The following is a 26,010-nucleotide window of genomic DNA, read 5'->3' as shown; positions in this document are numbered from 1 at the left end:
AATGTTGGAATAAATCACATATCTTTAAAACTACAAATCATATTTAATTGATACACTTAGTCAGCACATAATATTAGAAGTAATTGAATCTCTCGTTTGATTGATGGTTGTTGTGCCATTGCTTGCATTTATTCCAAATCCACTTAGATTTGATATATGTGATCACATGTGGAAAAAATGGCCTAGTGGACACTCTATTCACGAGGGCCTAGTGTATGTCAGTCTGTCTAGCTGCTCTATCGGTGATGGCCTAACGGGTGTGAGTGTTATGGTTGCCGGGGCTAGATATACCCGAAGTCGCAGGTATTTCATGTTCAGATTTAGATTTAGAAAGGTAAAACGTGGTTAATTTCCCCACGTGTAAAAGCCACTAGGGCAGCGGAATGGGACAACCATCCTCACACTTGCGGGTAGCACTAGATTTATGTGTTTGGGAGAAGTGGTCAACCTTCCCGAATGTAAAACTCGTCTGGGTCAAAAAGTTTCCGGACTTTTTGAGTCCAGTAGGCAGGCTCTATTAATTTCTTTCCACTGGTAATTAACTACTTCTAGACCTTCCGTTATTCAGATACTATTTCTGTTATTCCGTGCTGAAGATTTTATTTTCAGTTTTAATTCAGGCTCATAACTTATTATTGATGGGTTCAGAATTTTCAGCTAAACTTTATTAGCTATTTTTAAATGGATATATATAACATAAGAGTTATTCGTATTTGGTTTGTTTTAATAACCTTAGCAACACTTACAGTTAGATTGAACAGGGCTTTCTCGACGTGTAAGGTAGGTTGAGTGTTATCACGTCCCACCCCAATATCGGAGCGTGACAATGCTCAGCCTAAACAGTTATTTGTGGTTTTCATAATTGCAAATTATTTATTCAATCAATTAATAAAACTTAAACTCATCTACGGTTAACTCGAGTCCTGCTCTTAGAATAGATATAACAATGTGTCATGTGTCAAGATTGAACAACACAAGTAAACATCCTTAGTGAAAAAAATATGGGATGAAAACTATTGAAAACAATTGTTGCCAACATAAACCCGAATTGAATACAAAATATTTCCTTCTAAACATATTGTAATTAACATCATACTCATGTAGATAGTAGTGGCAATACTAACATTAGGAAGGATTGTACAAAAAGGATTTCTCCATGAACTTTGCAAACTCAGTAAAATCTATGACTCCATCACCATTATCATCAAAAGCGTTGACCATCCTTGTACATTTTTCCAAGTCACAACCTTCTTTTATACCTAAGCTGCATAGAACTCTTTGCAGCTCAAAAGCATCAATAAACCCATTTTTGTCCTCATCAAACATGTCGAAAACTTGTTTTACTTCCTCCAAACTAGGGTTCTCATCTAGCAATGTTAATAAACCATACGTACCAATATTTTCTTCTTCTTCTTCCCATGTAATGCCAAGCTTATCCATCACCACGTTTAGGTCTAGCTCACTCATGCAAATCTTTTGTTCATTCAAGAACAAGTCTGAGTTATAGGAATTGGAGTTGAGGAAATATTGTTCTTTGGAATCAAGTTGTTGATAGTTGTGAAGCTTCTTGCTTCTCCAAATAAGATTCCATTTATTGTAGATGGACTTTGAAAAAGCTTTCGCAAAAGTGTAGGCATTAGATAAAATGTTGTGAATTTTGATGATTGAGTTGAATATTTTGAAGTGTATAAGGACTACATTGGTACTTGGTTTGGTCTCCATTAGGATTTTGTTTTCTTCTTTGAACTTCTTCTAGATTGTTTGTGGAAGGTTAAGGCTTTGAGGGCTGGTTGAGAAAATGGGAAATTTGCTTCTAGTTATATAGGACATCGGTACAACATTTTAGTATTGTTTAGTGAATTACTAAAAGACTAGACTTAACCAAGTCTTGGTCTAGTCTTGGTGGAAATTGAAACGTAAAAGAAGGAAGACTAGGTTGTCTTGTAAGTTTAAACAAAAGTGACAACTGTTTATGGAACTTCCAGTTAAGTCATTTATAAGTTGTATGAGAGTGAAGCTGTGGCTGACCTAGAGAGGCGGAGAGGGGCTCGTCTAACCAGGGGCGGATTTAGGGGGCGCAAGGGGGTTCACGAACCCCCTTCGCCGAAAAAATACACTGTCTATATAAGGCAAAATCTGTTTTTTACCTCTATATATTAAGTTTTGAACCCCTTAACACAATCCAAAAGTGTAGTTTAGTGGTCAAGGGGGGTCAAAATCTACATAAGGTCATGAGTTCAATTCCCATTAGATACAAATTATTTTTTGAATCCCCTTCGTGGAGATCCTGCCTCCGCCATTGCGTCTAACTCTATTCGTCGAAAAACTACCATTTTATATAAGGTTAAATTTTTCTTAATATATATATATATATAAAATGAAATTTCCGTCTCGGCCAGTAGTGTGAAGCACATATTATAATGAGAAACTCAATTATATATTCTAATGACGTTTATAAGAGGTTATTAGAGAAAGTTTGATGTTGAAACTTCCGATGAATTTCGCCTAAAGGAAAGAGGATATGAACATGGAGGACAGATGTTGAAGAAATGCTAGGTAAATATTGCGAAATTGCCAAAAGTTTAAATACCTTTTCGTACTAGCACAATTAATGTCCCTATTACAGTCTTCACCCGAAATTGACGTATTATCTTAGAGTTTAATTTATACGCATAGTCATTATATAAATTTGTTATCTATTATAGTTAGCACGTAACTTATTTTATTTTCAAGATTATATTTTCTCAATCCGACTATGTGCTATCGTTGACAGTGACCAAGTCAAGAATTTCTTTAAGGGTGCAAGTTTATACTATATATATGTATAACAAAATATTGTTTGATCTATTATTCTTTTTTTGTGAAAAATGTTCAATTGATCAACGTTGATTTTGTAACTCTGCCCATGTTGTTGTTGTCCAACCTATCTCTCTTTGCAACAAGTCAACAACATATTTTTAAAGAATATGATAAAAAATTGTTATAACCAATTAAAATATACTAATAATTAAATTTCTTCATACTACCAGTGCGCATGAGAGTAGATTACACAAAAAAAGAAAAAGAAAAAGAAATTAGGCTTGTTTAAATAACATTTTAGGAAAGTTTTTAGAGTATAACTCCCCTTTCTGGAACCAAGACTATGAAGCAATTGACTGTTTAGATAACTCTTTAGGGAAGTTCTTTGAAACATTATTCTAAGAAATTCTTTGGAAAGATATCTTGAACTTCAAATCAAATAAAATAATAATAATAATAATAATTAAAAAAAAAAAAGCGAGTTACACATTTGGTCAGCCGGCCAAAATAATTACATCCACTAGCTAATATACAAAAAAAATACATTGATAAGGCACTGGTCTATGGAATCAGAGATTTTGGGTTCGATCCCAGCAGAGTCGCAATTATTTTATTTTTGCTGGACTACTGTTATTGTTGTTGTTGTTGTTGTTGTGTATATACATTAATATACAAAAAATTATATATTTTGGTGGCTATTATTTTTAGAGAGGCTACAATGTATAGTTTTCCCCCAAAAAAAAAACGTGTTTCTTTGGGAGCAATTGCAATTGCACCCTAATAATTCGAGAACTCCAGGTTCCAACTTGGAATGGCAAACGAGCGGGTCAGGTCGGATATAGTTCGTATCGAAACGGGTAATGAAAAAACGGATAAATTATCCAACCCGACTCACATTTAATACGAATAAAAAAGGGTTAACCGGCGGATAATATGGACCCATATTATCCATAACTTCTTGAATATGATCACTTTTGGACAATTCCTAGTCTCCCAAATTTGAGGAACCTCCAATTTGAGGCTTTACAAATGTAAAAGTTAAACTCATTGATTATCCATTGGTTAACCATTTTCTAAATGAATAATATGGTTCTTATCCATATTTGACCCATTTTTAAAAAGTTCATTATTCAACCCATTTTTTAGTGGATAATATGGGTGCCACCAGTAGTTCCAACCAACCCTGCTTGTTGAAGGTGCATAAAGTACATACCCAGTATATTCTCATAAGTGGGGTGTGGGTAGAGTAGTATGTACGAGTCCTTACCCCTACCTTGTGAAGGTAGAGAGGCGCTTGTTGAAGGTGCATATTTAAAGAAAAACCTTCCAAGAACAAACTTTCAGTAGAACAAGGTCTACTCAAAGATTGGATTGATTGACATTAAGAACATAGCACCACTACAAATAGGCATGGGAGAAAACAAGGTCAAAATCAGAAGTCGGAAAAAATTGCAGACAGAAGAAAGTTGAGCAATCTCAAACGAGGCGTTATAGAAAGAAACATTTAAAATTCTATCTGTTTCAACAGGATAAAAGAGCAGGCAAGAAAATGCTCCTGAGCACATAAGAAGTTTCTGGCACATTCACATTGTGCAATCGTATAAGATAGGCATTCAAACTCCACGGATCTGTTTGGAAGCCATTGCTACGCTTTACTATGAATTTGTCAAACTAAACGAAATAACAAGAAGAAATTAAGCTAATGAAGAAAAGGAAAATTTTAGTTAGATCTTTAGGGTATGTTGTTCTTCGTCCCAAAAGGTAAACGAATCAAGAAGCAAAACTGCGTTAGTTTATCAAAAAACTCACAAAATAATCAATAGCGCAACTAAGGAAAACAAACAAATATAAAGCAAAAAATAAACAAAAGTAACCTGGAAGCACAACACCTCTGGAATTGGAAAGTTGGAAAATGAGAAGGAAAAAAATGAAAGAGATAGTGTACAAAATATAATATATTTGTCAAAATAAAAAGAATTTGAAGAAGTCACAATGTAATTATATGGTGTAATTACCCTCAGTTCTCACCTCCTCTTGAGAATTGAAGAGTGTAATTACAACCCCTCAATTACACCAAATTCCATGTTGACCAAGAAATTACTTGACCCGACAATTACACCCAATTAAACACAAATCCAATTTCTAAGTGGCTTTATAAACATGCTCTAAGAGACGTTTATTGTTCCAGAATAAATCTGTCTTAAGAATCATTCATCCTCTAAAAGGAAACACAATGAAGGTAAGAGACAGCATATATAGATTTTGAGGCTGCTTTGACACCCCAATTCTCTTCCACTCTAAGTAGATAAAATTATCATAATTAGGCAAAAGAAACTAATTTTCAGCAGTGAAACCATGTAATATTCTAGAGGACATGCAAACACAATAATAGGGGACTTGATTTTAAGTTAAAGATTAGCTTTCAGATGCACAACATGCAAAGATGGTTTCAGGATAATTAAACAAATGGTCATCTAACTTTTAGCCAATTGAGAAAAGTCTACTACTCCTGGTGCATGAACAAATTGGTGCATGTTTAAAAAAAATGATCATCTTACGAACAGAAAAATCAACCTGAATCTTTTATAAATAACTCAAAACATCTAGTGATCAATCCTTCAGAAGGGTGAAAAATCACTAAGATTAATCCTTAACCTAAAGCAATATAGACAGTCATAGTAAACCTATTAAGGTGTCGAATTGCACCCCCTCATCATCCATGATTTAAGAATATGCAACCAAGCCATGTTACAACAAGCTTTCAGGATGACCGTAGTCAAAACTAAATTCAGAAAATAAGAAAAGCAGGACTACTGAATATATAAGCAGCAACAATGAGGAACAGGCTGATTTTAGAGCTAGTAAGTTTACCATCAGTATTTGAGATGGCATGGTCAATTAAGGCAAATTGAAAATTCTTTCAAATAGACTTCAACGGAATGAAGGATCCTTGATCCCAGATGATTCTGGACACCATTGTAATTGAGTTTTATTAATGGGCCATCATATAATCATATTTAATGCATTCAAATAAATAAAGATGGCTGTAAAAGTACAAATCACTGTCATCCAAATACAGTAAACTTAGGTGTCATCTAGTCATCAAAATACTCACCAAAGGGAACGAACTATACCTTGTAAGCACGCTCAAATAGTACTCCCTCCGGTCCACAATAAGTGACCATTTTACCTTTTTATTTTGGTCTAAAATAAGTGTCCATTTACATAATCAAGAAGAAATTAATTTTATTTTTCCAAAATTTGCCTTGTTTACATATTCTAATGTGTCAAGGTAACAATTAATTAAGGTTAATTTAGTGAACACATCTTTTTTTCTCTAGAAGTTTGTGTTTCCTTAATGGGTGTACGGTGTGCCAAAGATAAAATGGTCACTTATGGTGGACAGGAGGGAGTACCCTTTTATATTCCGACTTATATGACAATCCAAAATGCTTGAAATCATTCTATTTCCATACAACTTTCACAACTTTAAGAATTTAAAAGTCATCAACAATTAAAAATGTTGAACTTTGATGTGATGTTAAAAGGGCTAGATGTGCCCCTCCACTATCAGAAATTAGTTATAAGTAGCCTCCGTTATACTATTCGAAGGTTTTTATCCCTGCCGTTACCCATTCAAAAATATATCCACCCCTCAATCTAACGGCCAGCTCGGACCCACTTATAAAATGACACGTGGAAGCCATCTGTTTATCCGGGTCACTAGCAACCCATAACTTTAAAATACAACACATCTATCCGGATCCAAAAACGTATTATGTCCCTACAGAAAATTCTTTATGTAGAAATATATTGAGATTCTTTTGAAGACTCCAGAACCATCTGAGCTCCATGATCACCGCTGACAAAGAGCCACCGGACTATCGTCGGGAAAAGGCTATTCACCAGAAAAACAGAGGCGGCAACGACCCCCTCACAAAATACTCCATCTTCACGTCCATTCAACCAACAATTCTCCATTGCCCACCACAAACGTATTCTCCCATTTCCAACAAAGAAATACCATTAAAATCACTAATGATACAGCCAAATTTCAAGAAAATATCCCATTGATCCAAGAATGAGTCATGAATTATTTCATCTGACCATCTCCAAAATAATCCCAACTTTTTGATTCAATAAAGTACCCAAAGAAAAGGGGAAAATTGAGAAAAATAATCACCTTATTATCAAGGCTTGCAATGTACAAAATAAAATAAGCTATTTAACAATTTGAAAAGGAGTAGCAGCTGAAACATCAATCTCACTGACCACAAGCTGCTATCAACTCACAATCCCAACAAAAATTCAATAAAGAACTCAACAAACCCCATTTCAAAATTACTACTCCAGTAAAAATGCAGAGAAATTACCAAATCACAAAGAAGTATAAGTAGGAGAAACAATTGGAGCATTGCATGTGAAGAAAAAAATAACACCAAGACAAAGGCTCCTCTATTTGCTCTTCAATTGGCGCTGACTTTAACATTCAATGAACTTCTGTGCAAATCTTTGGATATATCAAATCAAATTGGTCTAAGCCATTGGAATTTTAAACTCCAAGACCCATCTCCATTGATTTATGTAAACTTTTGAAATAAATTTTCTGTATGATTGAGTGGGTTTTCCAGCTATTAGGTCCATTGGTGCTTTAAGAATTGACAAAAATTAAAATAAGGTGAGAAGGTAAGAAGAAACGAAGAAAGAAAAGGAAAAAGGGAACACAGAGGAGGGGAATTGGGGGACGAAGAACACTAGGAGAGAAAGGAGGAGGGGAAGGAGAGGAGATGGGTTTCTGGGGTGCTGTTCGGGTTCGGGGCTGGATCGGGTGGATTTGGGTCTAAGAGGAAACATAGTTTAGGTGTTTATAATGCTGACATGTGTCTATCAGAATGGGTCCGTTAGATGGAGGGGTAGATATATTTAAATGAGTGGCAGAGACAAAAACCTTCGAATAGTATAACGGGAGCAATCTATAACTAATTTCTAATAGTAGAGGGACACATCTAGCCCTTTTCCGTTTTATTAACTTTCTAAGCACTAGTTTAATGTTTTATTCCACTATTATTAATATAATATAGAAGTCAAATTAACATCTTATCCGTCCAGTCAAATACCATCATATAAAATGAAAAGGGTAGAGTATTTGGTAAGAGCCTCAGATAGCTAAAGAGATGAATACTAACTTCAATAGTCAAGACAGAGCAATAAGTCCCAGTATTATCAGTATAAAACAGGGCAGTGCCTGATTGTAGTAGTAAAATCTCCTATCACACCAAGGAAATTCACATTCCTCTACCATAGGTGTGGTTATTACTAAATTCGCTTGCCAGTATACAGAGTACACATCACAAATGCAATATTTGAGAAGCAGGTAGCAGATGGATATTCTCACCCAATACTTAAAAATGCTATATCATCAGCAGATGATATTCTTTATCAAGAACAAGAGCATATCAAACTTCGAATCACCTTCCAGATGAAAGAATAGAAGTCATGAACATAGAATACCATATCAAGGATAAAAATCATTACTTTAACGCAAAATGCACATCGAACCATAACACATGTACCTAAACATTTAGTATTAGCAATCTAATGATTCTCCAACATATACAAAAATCGACCATATATTGATAGAAAGAGTTCACTTACTGCTACAATTGTTTATCCTCCAATAAGCGCAATCGCATTTCAATCAATCTCGCATTGAATTCCCCATCACTAACCTTCAACATCTCAGATAAGGATAGCGAAAACCCATGCTCTACCAAAAGCCTGTGCCGAGGCTTAATCTTCCCTTCAAGACTAAACGAAAAGTACTGCGGAAACTTCTTCAATTCCCCTAAATCCCCATTCATTTCCTTCAAAAAGTACTCAACTTTAGGCCTAAAATTCTTGTCAATGCTAAATGTCAACAACCCAGGTGACCTCAAAACCATATTCACCACGTCGTTGCGTTTAAACCCTAAAGTCAACATGTAATCAACCTTAGGTTTCAAAGTAAGCTCGACACTCGAAACAAGTAACACAGTGGTTTGAGAAGTGATCCGATTGGGACCCACGAACCCGAATTCCTTCAGGAATTCAAATGTGGGTTTCAATTGATCCTCAACACTACAAACTAGGATTCTTGGACAACGTATAATAGATTTACGAATGTCATTAAAGGGGATAACGACGTCGTTTAATAAGAAATCAAAAATCGGGTAAAGGTCTATATAAGGGTCGGATGTTAAAAGCTGAGGATGCATATCAAGTATTCGACCAATTGCCGAGCGCTCAATGCCCATAGACGCAAGACAAGTTTCAACGGTTTTGATTGTATCGAGTGTTGCTGATCGAAGATGAGGGTTTAGTTCAAGGACTTTTGTGGGGTTGATCTTGAGTGCTTGAAGATAAAGTATTTTTTCACGGAATTTGAGGCCAGTGTCAGTTGTAGTTGGGGTAGGGTGGGTGGGGATGTGAAGGGATTTGAGAGAGGTTTTTGTGGGTTTTGGAGAAATGGAGCAGATGGGGAATGGAGGGGAGGGGTTTGGGGTGAGGGAGGGAAGGGGGAGTAGGGTTTTGGGAGGGTTTTGTAGCCATGTTAGCATCTCCGGGAGCAGAAGTGAAGTTGAAGGGGAAAGGAAAGGATTGTATTGGCATGCTTTGTATTGGAAATCTATCTAAGGAGGAAACTTCAGAGTTTTTTGAGTTTGTGTTTTGTTATGTATCTGCTTCTATAGCCCAATCTCCTTATCCCCTATTGCTGCCCAATTCTTTGTTTGCGAAATTGAGCGGATTTGATCTCACGCGTATACTTTTAGGGCATATTTTGGACCATTAAAATTTTTAAGCTTTTATGCTATTGAGTTATCTTATTGGGTTTATAGCAATATCATAGAAGTTTGTAACGATAAAACCTCTTTCAATTAGAATGTTTTCCTTCTATAACAAAGAGAAAAACTTGAATCAATTGTTGGAATACCTATATATCATAAATGTCTCCACCACCTTATATGCCTCAAAACACCAGCCACTCTCGGTATCACAACACCAAAAACTAAACAATAGAGAAGTTTAACTGCCATAGGAAATAACAAATCATTTGTATCAATCAAATGTGTCGAATCTTAACTCTATAGCAAAAAATAAATTACTTACTCGCTCCATACAAGCAAAATATGATACACTTTGCTTAGGAACAAAGAGAAGCATGGTTCAGGAATAAAGAGAAGCAAAGTGTACAAAAATCTAAATCATTTGTTGGAAGAGAAACGTATACAGTGGCCATCGTATTTGAGAGATTTTATCATTACAAACTTTCATTATATTACTGTGAACCAAACAATATAACTCACTAACATAAAAGCTTAAGAACTTTAATGATCCAAATATGCCCTCTAAGTATACCCGGTAGTAATTGAGAGCAAAAATTTCAATAACACTGTTTCAATATTCTTTGTAAGCAGATACACGAATTAGCTTGAGTCGTGCTGGGCACTGTCCTAAGAAACTATTTCAACAGTGTGAAATGTTGCTTCAGGATTAAACAAGCTTACCTATATTTTATTTAGAGGATACAGGAATCAGCAAAATTAAATATCACAAACCCAGCTAGCAAGTAGGAAAAGTAAATAAGAAAGGAAACAACTAATGTTTTATATTGGACAACAAAAGAAGAAGGGAGGTGTGAAAGGAAAGGAGAGGAATGATGTTTTTGTTGATGGTCATTTTCTTGTCAAGTGAGAGCCTATTTATAGTTATAGTTGCATGAAACTTGGCTTTTGCATGGCAAAAACATGGCTGAACATTTGCCACTTTTTAGACTTCTTTTGCCACTAATTATAACCTTCTAGGAGGGCTAAAACACTTGTCCAAATGGCATTAAAATATTGTCACAGTCCCCCACTATTTTAAAGACCTTTTGAAATAAACTTGCTGGATTTGTATGGTCTAAATGTAATAAGTTTGGTGTCTTCTGGACTATGAACCAAACTTAGATCAATAAAAATTTAACTCACAGAATTACTGGTGAAACATAATATTTCTATGAACCAATAACTCTCATTGTAAATCAGAGATTTTATCAATCACATTTCGCCCCCGGTAATTTTGCTATTCAACGCGATTTTGCGCCCAATAGGTCATGCGCGTGCTTGGTTATTCATGAGAGCTCTAGAGACTAGGCCAAAATCTCATAGGAGCGGCCTGCTCCACTCTCATATAGGTGAATTTATCAAGTGTATACTGCTTTTAAATACACCATCCATAAGGACTATGAAATCCATTAAGAGTTATAACTCAGCCTCTCAATTAGTAGCAGTCAAGCACTCTCTTTTAGTGCTTCAGTGCAAATATCGACTTGTTATTACCCATATGAACCTACTTCATGGGATCTCCAATCACATAGGTTGGTTACCATCTCTATTGACAACATGTCGGCCTTAACTCCATCTCTTTTGAGGTTTGAAGAATTAATTTTCTTTTCACGGGTTTAGTTAGAGGGTCGGCCAAATTTATCTCTGACTTCACATAGTCAATGAAAATTATTCCATCTCTCAACAGTTGTTTTATGACATCATGTCTCAATTTCATGCGTCTACTTTTACAATTATAAGATTTATTCTTTGCAATAGCTATTGCCGCTTGACAATCACAATGCATAGTCACAAGAGGCAATACGTCATTTATTAAAGGGATATTAGCTAAGAAGTTTCTTAGCTACTCGGCCTCAGAACCAGCTAACTTCAGAGCTACAAACTCTTATTCCATAGTCGATCTAGCAATAATCATTTGTTTAGCTGATTTCCACAATATTGCACCACCACCAAGGGTGAATACATAACCACTAGTGGATTTTGTCTCATCTGAATCAGAGATCTAGTTTGCATCACTATACCCTTCTAAAGTAGAAGGAAATCCACTATATAGGATACCATAATTCATGGTTCCTTCAAACATTTCATTAGTCTAGCTAATGCAAACTAATGATCTTTGTTGGCATTATGAGTATATCTACTCAGTCTACACACTGCATAGGCTATATCAACCCTTGTAAAATTCATTAAATGCATCAGACTCTCAATAATCTGAGCATATTTAAACTGAGCAACTGGGTCACTATTATTCTTTTTCAACTTAGAGTTAGCATCAAAAGGGGTGCTCACAGATGTGACATTAAAATATTCAAACTTCTTAAGAAGTCTCTCGATATAATGTTCTTGTGACAATATTATTCCATCTTCATTCCTTATAACTTTAACTACCAATATTGTATTTACTTCATCCATATCTTTCATATCAAAATTAGCAGACAGAAATAATTTTGTACTTTTCACAATATTTAAATTTGTACCAAATACAAGCATGTCATCAACATACATACATATTATTACATAATCATTGTCTACCACTTTAGTATAAACACATTTATCTACCTTAACTGAAGAAAAATCGTCTCTAAGTAAGACTTGTTCAAATTTCTCATACCACTACTTAGGAGCTTGTTTAAGGCCATAAAGAGATTTAATTAATTTACAAACTTTATTTTCTTGTCCAGGAATGACACAGCCTTCAGGTTGAACCATATAAATATCTTCTTCTAAATCACCATTTGGAAAAGCAATTTTCACATCCATTTGGCGGATAAAAAGCTTACGGATTGTAGCTAAGGCAATTAAAATTCGAATAGAAGAAATTCTAGTCACTGGTGCAAATGTATCAAAATAATCTATATTTTATTTTTGAGAAAAACCTTTTGCTACTAACCGAGCTTTATATTTATCTAAAGATCCATCAGTATTAAATTTCTTTTTGAAAATGCATTTACAACCAATGGGCTTTGTACCAGGAGGTAAATCAGTTAAAATCTATATATTATTTTTATTAATAGAATCAATTTCAACTTTTATTGCCTTTTTCCAATATTTAGCATCTGAAGAAGATATAGCTTCAAAATAATTTGATGGTTCATTATCGACAAGAAAAGTTTGAAAATCATTTCCATATGAAAAATATTTTTTGCTGGGCCTTTTACTCCTTCTTAATTCCTCATTAGAGGTAATTTCACTATTTGTTTCAACAAGTGTATGAGAATTTTTATTAGATAGTGGAAAAATATGTTCAAAGATTTTTGCATTCTTTGTCTCAATTATAGTATTGCAATCAAGCACATCACTTTTTAAAATAAGAAATCTATATGCAACACTATGTTTAGCATATCCAATAAGCATGCAATCGGCAGTTTTAGAACCTATTTTTCTCTTTTTAGGTTCAGGCAAAAGAACTTTAGCAAGGCACCCCCACACTTTTAAATATTTCAAGTTAGGTTTCCCTCCACAATTCATACGGAGTTTTGCCAGTTCTTCTATGTGGTATTCTATTTTGTAAGTGACATGCAGATAAAATAGCTTCACCCCATAAGTTATCATGAGCATTAGAACTAACTGGCATATAGTTCATAATCTCTTTCAATGTTCTATTTTTCCTTTCAGCTACTCCAGCAGCAAACTTCTCTGGTAAAGACATCCCCTCGGCCTTCAAGTCTTCTAACAATTTTTGAAATTCGTTGATTTATACGTTCATCTCTTTATCATCTCTCATCTGTCACTGATAAAATTTTCCTGCTACAAATTTTTGTTTTGTAGCATCTTCAGTAGTGAATTTTTTAATTAAAGCTTCCCAGATAGCTTTTGCTTCTTTATAACTGCAATACACGTCAAACAGTTCATTAGAAATAGTTTGCAATATTGTATGACGGCATACCTTGTTGGCATATTGCCATGATTTCATTATTTTATTATCAGCGTCTGCACTATGTTGTGGATGTAGTAGTGCATGTGCAACACCATGGACATCAAGCAGTGAGAAAATACGTTCTTGCCAACGTTTGGAATTTTATTGGCAAAAATTTCAATATTTGACACATCTGGAAATGGCCTGGCATATGGCAGTGCAACTGGGGCTGGAGCAGCGGACGTAACGCCAATATTGGCGATATCAGGAGTATTTTCAGCATCGGTGTTATTTGCCATAGTTTCTTAGATTGTAGTAATTGAGAGCAAAAATTTCAATAACATTGTTTCAATATTCTTTGTAAGCAGATACACGAATTAGCTTGAGTCGTGCTGGGCACTGTCCTAAGAAACTATTTCAGCAGTGTGAAATATTTTTCCAGGATTAAACAAGCTTACCTCTATTTTATTTAGAGGATACAGGTGTTACGACCCTAAACCCGAACCCGGTCGTGATGACGCCTCTCGTGAAGACAAGGTCAGTCGACACTTCCCATTTCAGTTTAAGCATTCGAACAATACAAATTTAAGTCTAAAATATGATAAATAATCCGACATTTAAGTAGTCAACAGTATGAATATGCGGAAGAACAACCCAACACAGCCGATACCGGGGTGTCACTAGTCATGAGCATCTAAAAATCCGGAATACTCAGAAAAAATCTACAGAGTTTAATACAAAACTAAAACAAGGAGAAATAAGATAGGGAAAAAGCTCTGGGACGTTGCGAATGCCGGCAACTACCTAGAGAATCTTCGGATCCGCCTGAGCTGGAAAGATCAACACTCGGGAGCGGGACCAGATATGCCTGAATCTGCACACAGGGTGCAAGGAGTAAAGTGAGTACTCCAACTCAGTGATTAATAATTATAAATAAATACTGAAAGCATGAAATCACGTAAGGCACATTATAGGCTATAATGAAGCAGTAAAACAGGTAAGAACAGTGGTCCAGTAAAAATATGTAAAATCGTATAAGTTCAGTTTAAACTTCAAGAAATGCCTATTCAATAATTAAACATGTAAATGACAGACAAATAAGACAGATAAGCACATAAAGGATTGCCCCTCGGACACAATGTCAACAATACTAGCCTCTTGGGCTATATCTCACATCACAATGGGTACCCGCGCTCATTAGGGGTGTGCAGACTCCTGGAGGGGCCCCTTTCGGTCCGAGCACAATATCAAGCCATCTCGTGGCATCATCACTAGGCCCTCGGTCTCATATCAACAAGCCACCTCGTGGCATACATATCTCAGGCCCTCGGCCTCATAATTATAATCAGTGTTTCCTTACAACTAGGCCCTCAACCTTACTCAGTCAGAATCTCACATCCACTCAGGCAACAGTAAAATATAGTGCTCAGCCCAAAATATCATTTAAAATGTCATTTAAGTGTTAAAGCAGAGTAAACATGGTTGAGTTATGAAAAACATTAGGATATAACATGACTGAGTTCAAGTATAAAGTCAAAACAGTGAGGAAATATCAATAAAAATTTCATAAGGGTTCAAATAGTTGGCATTCAGCCCAAAACAAGATGATAGCAAATAAATTTCAGTCAAATACGCGGTAAAATAGTCATTCGGGATGGACTAAGTCACAATCCCCAACAGTGCACAACCCCACACTCGTCATCTAGCGTGTGTGTCACCTCAATATAGCACAGTGATGTGCAATCTGGGATTTTATTCCCTCAGAACATCATTTACAATTATTACTCACCTCAAACCGGTCAAATATCTAGCCCGCGATGCATTTGCCCCTCGAATCAGCTCCACTCGCGTCGAATCTATCCAAAATCAGAATTACAGTGTCAAAATATGCTAAGGGAATGAAACCCAAGCGAAAATAATCAATTTACAACATAAATCCCGAAATTACCAAATCCCGACCCCCGGGCCCACATCTCGGAATTCGATAATTTTTACATTAATAGATTCCTTATCTCCCCACGAGTTCATACATATTAAAAGTACCAAAATCCGACCACAAATGGTCCTTCAAATCCTCAATCAAAGGTCTAAGATTCCAAGCCCTAGTTTTCCCCAAACTTTGATCCTTAAATTTCATTAGTTACAAGCCTAATCCGTGAAATAATACAATAGAACCGAGTTTTAGGTCCAAAATCCTTACCCCAGTGAAGTTCCCTTGAAATCCTTTTTCAAAATCGTCCAAAAAGCTCCAAAGCCGACTTAGAAGTGGTGAAATAGCTCAAGAATCGCGAAGGACACATTTTATACCTTCTGGCCCAAGCATTTTCGCATCTGAGGCCATATGCCCGCTTCTGTGGTACCGCATTTGTGGCCAAATAACCGCTTCTGTGGTTTTCACTTATTCTACCCCGTTCCGCATCTGCGATGCACCAGCCGCACCTGCGCCATCGCAGGTGCGGTCCACTAACAGCTTCTGCGGTTTCCTGCCTCCCTAGCTCTATTCCGCTTCTGCGGCTCTCTTCCACGCATCTGCGAGAACGCATCTGCGGTCCCCAATCCGCAGGTGCGAAAATTTCAGAAGTAGCAAAAATTTGCAGCTCACCAAATTTCAAACTTCTCTATCAACCATCCGAAATCACCCCGAGGCCCTCGGGACCTCAACCAAAAGCACCAACATATTCCAAAACCTTATTCAAACTTGTAACAATATTCAAAACTCCTCAAACAACATCGAATCAACCAAAACACATCGGATTCAAGCCTAAGTTTCCAAAATCTTCTGAATTACGCTTTTGATCAAAAACCCAACCAAACTACGTCCGAATGACCAAAAATTTTGCACACATATCTCAAATGACACAACGAACTACTGCAACTCTTGGAATTCTATTCCGACCCTTATATCAAAGTCTCACATATCAACCGGAATATGCCAAAAGTCCAATTTCGCCAATTCAAGCCTAAATCTACTCTGGACCTCCAAAACACCTTCCGATCACGCTCCTAAGTCCCAAATCACCTCACGAAGCTATCCGAACCATCGGAACTCACATCCGAGCTCTCTAACACATAAGTTAACATCCGGTTGACTTTTCCAACTTAAGCCTCCTCAAAAGAGACTAAGTGTCTCAAACCTTCTCAAACCTTTCCAAACCCGAGCCAACCAACCCGATCACCCATAGAACCGATAGACAAAGCAATAAGAAGCAGAAATGGGGGAAACGGAGTGATAACTCATGAGACGACTGGTCGGGTCGTCACAACAGGAATCGGCAAAATTAAATATTACAAACCCAACTAGCAAGTAGGAAAAGTAAATAAGAAAGAAAACAACTAATGTTTAATATTGGACAATAAAAGAAGGGAGGTGTGAAAGGAAAGGAGAGGAATGATGTTTTTGTTGATGGTCATTTCCTTGTCAAGTGAGAGCCTATTTATAGTTATAATTGCATGAAACTTGGCAAAAACGTGACTGAACATTTGCCACTTTTTAGATTTCTTTTGCCACTAATCATAACCTTCTAGAAGGACTAAAACACTTGTCCAAAGGGCATTAAAATATTGCCACATACCCATGGGACCAAATAAGCCCTTTATATGAGGTCATGTAAAATAAGAATATACTTAGAGCAAGTATTGGACAACATAGGCATGCTTGTCGCAAAGTAATAACAACGGACAAATCTACTCAATTTTGCATAGTTCAAAGGTATATTTAGACCTTTTTTGTTGTTTTTAGTTTTTGGAATACACATAAATTGTCCCATAAACTTATTTGAAAAGGTTAATTACAAACGTTAATTTTGCAGGTGACCTCTTACCCTTCTTGTCCCTCACCGCAATCATTTTGCCAATCTCATAACCACCAAATCACACCTTCTCGGCTTCTCCTTTATCCACCATATTCAGACACGCACGGAATTACTAGATTCTCCTGAATTTAGAATAATAGTAGCTAAGTTAAGAATCTAGAAGTTTTTTGTTCAAAGAAATGGTCTATCACGTTAGAGGTTTCACCATCGAGATTGATTTGGTGTATAAAGTATATTATATGCAGTGGACATGTTATTGTCCGACTAGAGATGAACTTAAACTCCTAGTTTTCGCTGAATCTAATAACTAAAGTTATGAAAATTTAGAGACCAAAAGTTGTGATAACTTTTGACAAACTTAAAAGGATTAAACTGGTCAAGGTTATATTAAAAGGACTATTTTAAACCTACCATAACATAAGGGATCATTTTTGTCATATCCTCATCAAATTATCATTTTATGTCTATTGCAAAGTTTGACAATCAAATTGTTCATTCTTTACTCTTTCGCAAAGAGCTCAATTCGAAGTTACAACAGTTTGAAGTTGGGACCAGCTTTGGGATGAAGCTGGCCCAAATAATAAGCAGTCACATGGACCCAACAAGCCCGAGGCACCATGTAGGGCCAACATAGTCCACCAGACGGGCAAACACGAATTGACTAAAAGGATCGTTACATAAATAGTCGGTTAGATTTATTATAATTTTCTTTATCGGTATCTATGTGATTATATACATAGAATATATAAATTATATATACATTATATATTCGCATATTATTTTTAATTTAAACAATTCAATAAATAGCTATTTAGATTAATCATTCTTAAATTTAAATGGGTGACATCATGAGAATTGTGTGTAAAAATAGCACGGTATAGCCAGTTTTCGAACTGGTCATTCAAAAATAGCCAGCGTTTACCAAGTCAATGAAAAATAACCATTATTTTGTTGCAACAGAGACCGGTCCAGCATAATATACTGGAGTTCGATATACCTGTGTATGAACTCCAGCATATTATGTTGGACCGGTATACTTTACTTGCTCCAGTATAATATACTGGAGACTGGAGCACCGATGCTCCAAACTCCAGTATATTATGTTGGACCGGTATACTTGCTGGAACTCCAGTATATTATGCTAGAGTTCTAGTGTATTTATGCTGGAACTCCATCATATTATGCTGGAGTTCCAGCATACTTATCCTAGAACTCCAGTATAATATGTTGGATTTCAAGTATACTTATGCTGGAACTCCAACATAATATACTGGCGTATTTTTCGAGTTTTAAACAGTGTTTTCGATCAGATTTATCTTTACATGAAAAGCTGGTAAATTTCAATTACTTTTGAAACTGGACTATTTTTGAACGACCAGTTGTAAATTTAGCTATTTTTTAATTTCTTCCGAATTGTGTATATTGCATTTAGCCCATGGATTACCTCTTATGGGCTTCAGTAGTCCAGAAGGCTAGTCCTTATCCGGCCGGAGAAGAAGAGGGGTAGTGCACAGTTAGTCAGTAATAAGATATGTATTTAATTTTAAACTACTATTTAAAATGTCTTTAATCTTTAGCCACTGCTTTAATAAACTTTTACCCGTCCGGACAAGAATACCCTTCTACTCATAAAGTTCAGGACCAAGCGTCCTTAACTTATGAGCTTGTTACTGTAAGTTCAGGACTAGCTGTCCTTAATTTATGAGTTTGTAAGTCTAAGTTTAGGACTACATATCCTTAACTTTTGAACTTGTAACTTTAAGTTCAGGACTACATATCCTTAATTTCGATGCTTGTAACTATAATTTAAAGACTACCTGTCCTTAATTTTATAAGTGCTTGTAGTATCCTTTTTTATCATTTCTTAATTAGAGATGGGTTCTGGTTCGACAAGTAATAAAAAGTATTATTGCTTGTTGACTACAAACTCGCTAGACCCTTTCTTGTCCAATCGTAACAATCCATCTCTACCGAATTCAGAACGTAACTGTAAATGCCTAATTTTTGCCTTGTATATATATATATATATATATATATATATATATGTGTGTGTGTGTGTGTGTGTGTGTGTGTGTGTTTGTGTATTTGTTCTTATTTGTGTATGTATAGGTTTTAAGAGTTGAGTAATTGTTTGGTAAATGGGGTAGGGATTGGGCTAGTGTATTTAATTAAAATTGTGCCAAAATTGGCCCAAAATTTGAGCCCAAAGAGCCCAAATCCGGTCCAAAATGGGGCTGCCAAGAAGAGCTTAAAACGACGTAGTTTGGTCTTGAAACTACGTCGTTTTGGTTAAGTAACAAGATTCAATCTCATCCACCCATCTTGATTTAATCCAACGGTCCTAGTTCGATCTTCATCTTAGGTATTTAAAGCCCAAAATCCCCAAAAATTTGTCTCATTTCCCCCTTATTTCCTCTCTCTTCTTTCCCTCTCCTTCTTCTCTCTTCTCTCTCTCTTCACTCTCTCTACGCCGCCCCATCTCCGCCCACCGCCGCCAGCCGGAAATCGCCGCCGCCGGCGGACCACCTCCAAATTCACACCATGTAATCTCCACAACTTCCTCTTTCCATATCTCCAAACCAAATCCTTCAAAAATCCCTGAAACTCCTTGAATCTTAGATCTTGGAAACTTTCCCGTCACTTTTTTGCCCAAATCCTTGAAGCTCCAACCACTACCACCCTACAATCTTACATCAATGGATATAGCTCCTCAAGACCTAGCTATTGATGCCAATTTCACCCTGAAAATCCGGCGACCAAAATCCTGCCAAATTCCGGCGACCTCCCCGAACATCCTCTTTTGGCATACCACCATTTTTTCGGCCACTTGAATTGTAAAATGGTAAAAATCCTATTCTTTTTCATGGCTGATTTTTTATTTTTATTTTTAATTTTCAGATTTTATTTTGGTCTATTATTAATTATTTTAGCATTAGTTTTTGAAGTTTGAAATGTTCAATTTTCTGTTTTTGCACTTGTTGAAGTAGTAAAATAGTTTTGTATTAATAAAAGTGAGGTAGTGCAGAATACTTAAGAGTATATGGTACTTGTTTGGTTGTTTATTTACTACTTCAAGACTCTTTGAGTATAATACTCAAAAGCCAAATTGTTTGGTAAGAAAATATAGACTTTTGGACAGTGTTTGAATAAAAGTCTGTCTTTGAATAGTGGAGAACAGATTTTGTTTGAAATATTTGACAAGATTTGAACCAGAAAGTCTGGCCTTTTGAATTTAAGAGCAGATTTTGTAGAAAATCTGTCAAAAAGATTGATTTTTTATTTTTTGAAATAGCTGGTTGTTTTGATATATAAGGGGGACTCAATCACACTTCCAGGGGGAGAGAATAATTGCTTTGAACACACAAAAACATAAAAAAAAATAAAAAAAAATCAGCAGTTGAACACATGAAAAGTGAGCTGAAATGGTGAGCTTTGGGAGTGAATCTTAGAGTGCAAACTTTTAGAAAAGTATAAGTCCTCTTTAGAGTTCGTTTCTGGGTTTCCTCTCTAAGTTTTCGGGTTATTTTAACACGGATTTGCTGCTGGTTTTGCTGCTGTTTTGCTGCTGTTTTTATGCTGCTTTAGTTGCTGAACTACTGTTTATTCTTTTGTTATCCAGGTAATCCTTTAAGACTCGTAACTTACGTATTTTCAGCAATGGGAACAACTTGAACATACTGCACTATTTAAATGTGTTTGATATGATGAATAATTTGACAACAAAAGAGCTTATATGTTATTGTTATGTATCAAGCATGTGATAATGTGAATATAGTCCTTCGTAATACTTGAATATTGAGTTGTAAGTTTTTTGAATGTGATATCTAAGTATGCCATGATGACTTTAGATGTATAACACATAACATGAGTTCGTTTTAGTTGCTAAAATTTCACTGCCAATATATGCTTCTAGGAATGTTATGATAATTTTTTTTAATCTGGCCATTTTTCCAGATTTGCAAAAGTGGCTATTTTTGTAAAGTATGCGTTTATACAATTGTGACTATGTAGTTAATGATCATAAATGCAAACTAAGTAAAGAACCAAGATTGTATCAACTTTGGGCTTTTTTTGAACCAAAAAATAAAAACTGGTTCATTTACCTTTAAACAACAAAATTACCCCTTTTTCTTCTATATAACATTGGACCAATTAAAATCCATTTCTTGGCCCATTTTAATAATAAATTCCAGCAACCCAAGAGCTCTTTACAAGCTGGCCCATTTTTTTTTAACAAGAAGTTGGCTCATTTCTTTTAAAATAGATTAAGTTGGTCCAACTTTTATTTGCTTAATTTTTCCCAACTATAATTCTAGAAAATAGTAATAATATCAGATTTTTCTACTATTTTTAATTAACTCATTTCCTTTTTAAACGCTAGGCAATTAGTAGGTGCGCTTTAACTCACGGAATCACTTGTGTAGCGTGAGGTTTGAATATTCAATAAATTAATTTAATAATCTCATACCATGCCCATTAATTTTAGTTAATTCTTAATTTAGTATATTTTTTTTTGTTAAGATCGCGAATTCGCTTGCGTAGCGCGATAGTTGATTTTTTATTTTATTTTCAAAACATATCTCTTCGAATGTAGTAATTTTTTCAGACGTAAATAACATGCTAACAATCGTTTGTCATGACTGCGGATTCGCTTGCGTAGCGCCGTTATGACTAAATAATAAATTTCGTCGATCATGCACTCGCTTGCGTAGTGTGGTTATGACATCTTCTTATTAAAAAATATTCTTTAATTTTTCTAATAATCAAGAGATAAAAGCGGATAGGTAAAAATATGAAAAATAATATAAATCACAGTTTATCCAAAATTAATTTAAGCCAAATGTAGTCAATAAAGCGACCGTGCTAGAACCACGGGACTCGGAGAATGCCTTACACCTTCTCCTCGGTCAACAGAATTCCTTATCCGGACTTTGTTTTCGCAGGCCAATAATAAAAGAGTCAAACCTTCTTTTGACTAGGGATTCAAATAAAAGGTGACTTGGAACACCAACAAATCAATTCCAAGTGGCGACTCTGAATAACAAAAATAATCCCTATTTCAAAATTGTCACTTTAATTGGAAAAACTCTTTAACCCACAAATTCGTAGCATAACACGTTACATTTTGTACATATCTTTTGGAGGGGTAAAAAAGGGGTGTGACAGTAACGACGGAAGCTCTTCCTATTTTGAGCTGCATGAATATGAACTACTCTTTTGGGAAGGAAAAGAGATAGTAGAAAGGGTAACACCGTCTTTTCATATTAATTTTAATAAATTAGTGTTTACTTTTGCTCAGCACTAAAAAACTGGATAAAAAGTAAATAACACTTTAAAAAGTGGTTACCTCACGCAATTTTTACAGAAGAAGACATAAGACGAGCCCATTCTTACAAATAGTCGGTCAGATTTAATGTTATTTTTTCTAGCCAATATAGATAGATTATACATAGTTATACATATATTATATACGCCGGCTAATTTTAATTTAAAAAACTAGGTAGGCGGCTATTTGGATTAATTCTTCTAAAGTGGTGTTTTTTGGGCCTCTTTTGTGGCTTATGAGTCCGGACATAGGCTTCTTGTTGCAAAAGTTTGGTTCTGCTATGGCACAGCTGATACAAATGCGTCTTACAACTATTAAGTTCAAATTCACTTTATAATAGACTTGAATATAGTATCTCATAAATATTTACACTGGCTTTATACTCCCGTTTCATAAGTTAATGAGTTCATTTAAATACTCATGTTGTCATTATACATGAGACTTGTTTCTTTTACCAATTTTTATACTTGATGACTTGAGACTCTTTGTCTTTTCCTCTTTCTGTTGTCGACAATAGGATTACAATCTCAATATCCTATATATAAGTTTAAGGAATTAAACCTTTCGTTTTTGAAAAAAAGAAAATTTTACCAGATCATTTCTTCTCTCTTTTCACATCACTGCCTTCTAATTCAAAAAAATTGTTTCTTTAAGAAATAAAATAGAAAAAAGAAGAAGAGGAGAAATAGGACAAGTAAGAAGAGCGATAAATGCGGCGAAAAATCACATGTGAAGATGTCCAAAGAATATGACATCAATGAAGATCCCGTATCTCTCTTCTTTTGTCTGCATTTACACCTTAGACTCCCACAAAAATGGAAATCTTTTCTTACTTTATTACTTCTCACGTTCACAATAAGTTATCAATATTGCTTTGGATATCTTCATTAAAGAAATATTAAATTCTATACAAAAATAGTTAGTATGACTAAATTACCCTTAATTAAATATTGCAGCATAGTTAATGTGAGGAGTAAAAGACTTTTTTGGAAGACGTACATGAGGGTAATTTTGGAAAAATAAATTAAATTATTTCTTGGTAATATAAATGGACACTTATTTTGGACCAAAATAAAAAAAATAAAATTGATTACTTATTGTGGACAGGAAGGAGTACCTCTTTCTCTTTGGTAGTTACTATAGTTAGTTTCCCTAGCGTTTAGGGCAGTGCTCTTTATAACCTTGGAAGCAATGGGAAAATTTTATTTTGTGTTTCATACAACTGACAATACTTGTATGAGATATTTTTTTGTCTCACAGTTTTGTGAACTCCGAATTTTATGGACCCAGAGAGTCCACAAATTTGTGAGAGAACAAAGAGCTTCACACGACTAATGTAAATTGTGTGAGGCGCACAATAAAGCTTCTGGAATCAGTGTGTTTGACCCTTTGGGTCATAGACTACTCACACATTTTCATACACAAGTACTTGTTATGTCGAGGAAGAGGCAAACCCGAAAATAAAGAAGATAAAGAACACCAAATTTTAACGTGGAAAACCCTTCAAATCGAAGGTAAAAACCACGGGATCACAAAGATCCAAAAAGCTCCACTATAACAATAAGAGGGTTACAAAAGTTCTCCAAATTGGCTACACAACAAGTGTTAAACACGGAGCAACAAGAGCAACAACTAATCAATTGAAAAAAGAGTATAATCCACAAAAACGAAACTGTTGTTCGAGGCTCGAAATAAGATATTACGAGCCTCCAAATCCGATCTCCACCATTCAAATCCAAGATGTTACGAACACTTAGTCAAAATTTCAGCCCGATCCAACGGTTAACGAATCGGAAAACGTGATTTAAAGTTGGCTGGTCGGAATAAAAATTTGCAGCAAAACAAATATTTTTCTTCTCTCTTCTCTCGTGACGAAAGCTCTCTCAAAAAACCACTCTTATGTGCTTAAGTCTTTCAAAGACTTGTATCAATGAGCATTGAATAATTCTCCAAGGTTGTCCTATTTATAGATCATGAGTGGTGCTTTCTCTTAAAGCCAAAACCCACTCAAAATAGGAATAAACCGAATCCAATTCCAAATAGGAATGGAAACCAAAAGAAAATATGATTAGGTCATTGGGCCTTTGGCTGGACAACATGGGCATGTGCCCAACAAACTCCCCCTCCAGCCAATGGGGATAAATGTGTCTTCAAGTAGAGGAACTATTGACAGGCTTCATGCCTGCCAATTTTCTACAAAATTCATGTTTATTTGCAACCACCACCTTTGTCAGCATATCTAAAGAATTTTCATCAGTGTGTATCTTCTCAACCTCAAATAATTTCTCTTCCACGGCCATTCTTATCCAATGATACTTTCTATTTATATGTTTGGTCTTAGAATGAAAAGTGGAGTGCTTGATGAGACAGATAGCACTCTGATTATCACAAAATAAGATGTACATTGGCTGCTCAAAGCCAAGATCATTAATAAACTCCTTCATCCATAATAGTTCTTTGGCACCTTCTGTGACAACAATATATTCGGCTTCTGTGGTGGATAGAGTTATGCACTTCTGTTGTCTAGATTGCCAAGAAACAGCTCCCCCTGCAAAAGTGAACAAATAACCGGAAGTGGATTTTGAATTATCAAGATTGCCTCCTAAATCATAGTCTGTGTAACAAACAAGTTCAGGCTTGCCATTGCCAAAGCACAACTTTAAATCTGTAGTACCTTTCAAATACCTTAATATCCATTTTACTGCATCCCAATGTTCTTTTCTAGGATTAGAAAGGAATCTACTAACAGTACCAACGGCATGTGCAATATCTGGTCTAGTGCAAACCATAGCATACATCAAGCTACCAACGGCAGAAGAGTAAGGAATACGAGACATCTCCTTTTTCTCTTCATTTGTAGATGGACTCTGACTAATACTCAATTTGAAGTGTTTAGCAAGAGGGGTACTAACCACTTTTGCATTTGTCATATTGAACCTCTTGAGTACCTTCTCAATGTATTGCTTTTGGGACAGAAATAACTCATTTCTATCTCTGTGGATTTGAATGCCCAAGATTTTCTTTGCTGGCCCCAAGTCCTTCATCGCAAACGATTTACTCAACTGCTTCTTAAGGACTGCAATTCTGGATTTATTTTTGCCAACAATAAGCATGTCGTCCACATAAAGTAATAAAATAATAAGATCATCATCAGAGAACTTCCAGAAGAATACACAGTGGTCTGAAGAAGTTTTCTTGTACCCTTGTTCTTCTATGACAGATTCAAACTACAAATACTATTGCGTTGGAGCTTGTTTCAATCCATACAGGCTCTTTTTCAATTTGCAGACATAATTTTCTTTTCCATTAGTTACAAAGCCCTCAGGTTACTCTATATAAATATCCTCATCTAAA

At 35.5% G+C, this 26,010-nt stretch overlaps 2 protein-coding genes and 1 long non-coding RNA gene across 3 annotated transcripts; 1 reads left to right on the top strand and 2 right to left on the bottom strand.

The window, feature by feature from the left end:
• Positions 1-1,125: 1,125 nt before the first annotated feature.
• LOC104230332 (probable calcium-binding protein CML46) lies at positions 1,126-1,722 on the bottom strand. Its single transcript, XM_009783110.2, has one exon. The coding sequence runs from the start codon at positions 1,720-1,722 to the stop codon at positions 1,126-1,128; it is 597 nt and encodes a 198-aa protein (XP_009781412.2).
• Positions 1,723-8,253: 6,531 nt separating this feature from the next.
• Positions 8,254-9,591, bottom strand: LOC104230329 (transcription termination factor MTEF1, chloroplastic). The gene has a single exon (XM_009783108.2). It carries the CDS (start codon positions 9,393-9,395, stop codon positions 8,457-8,459), a length of 939 nt encoding a protein of 312 aa, XP_009781410.1. The 5' UTR covers positions 9,396-9,591; the 3' UTR covers positions 8,254-8,456.
• A 10,132-nt stretch (positions 9,592-19,723) lies between these two features.
• On the top strand, positions 19,724-21,208 carry LOC138880349 (uncharacterized). Its single transcript, XR_011402966.1, has 2 exons — positions 19,724-20,172; positions 20,950-21,208. It is a non-coding gene; the product is annotated as an uncharacterized lncRNA (long non-coding RNA).
• The last annotated feature ends 4,802 nt before the right edge of the window (positions 21,209-26,010 follow it).

The sequence above is a fragment of the Nicotiana sylvestris genome, chromosome 10 (assembly GCF_000393655.2).
Source record: "Nicotiana sylvestris chromosome 10, ASM39365v2, whole genome shotgun sequence".
NCBI classification, from domain to species: domain Eukaryota; kingdom Viridiplantae; phylum Streptophyta; class Magnoliopsida; order Solanales; family Solanaceae; genus Nicotiana; species Nicotiana sylvestris.
This window is presented reverse-complemented; position numbering and strand designations above follow the sequence as displayed.

Bases quoted from the DNA above. Each gene is read 5' to 3' on its own strand.
- LOC104230332 (XM_009783110.2), bottom strand. From the start codon at position 1,722: ATGGAGACCAAACCAAGTACCAATGTAGTCCTTATACACTTCAAAATA.
- LOC104230329 (XM_009783108.2), bottom strand. From the start codon at position 9,395: ATGCTAACATGGCTACAAAACCCTCCCAAAACCCTACTCCCCCTTCCC.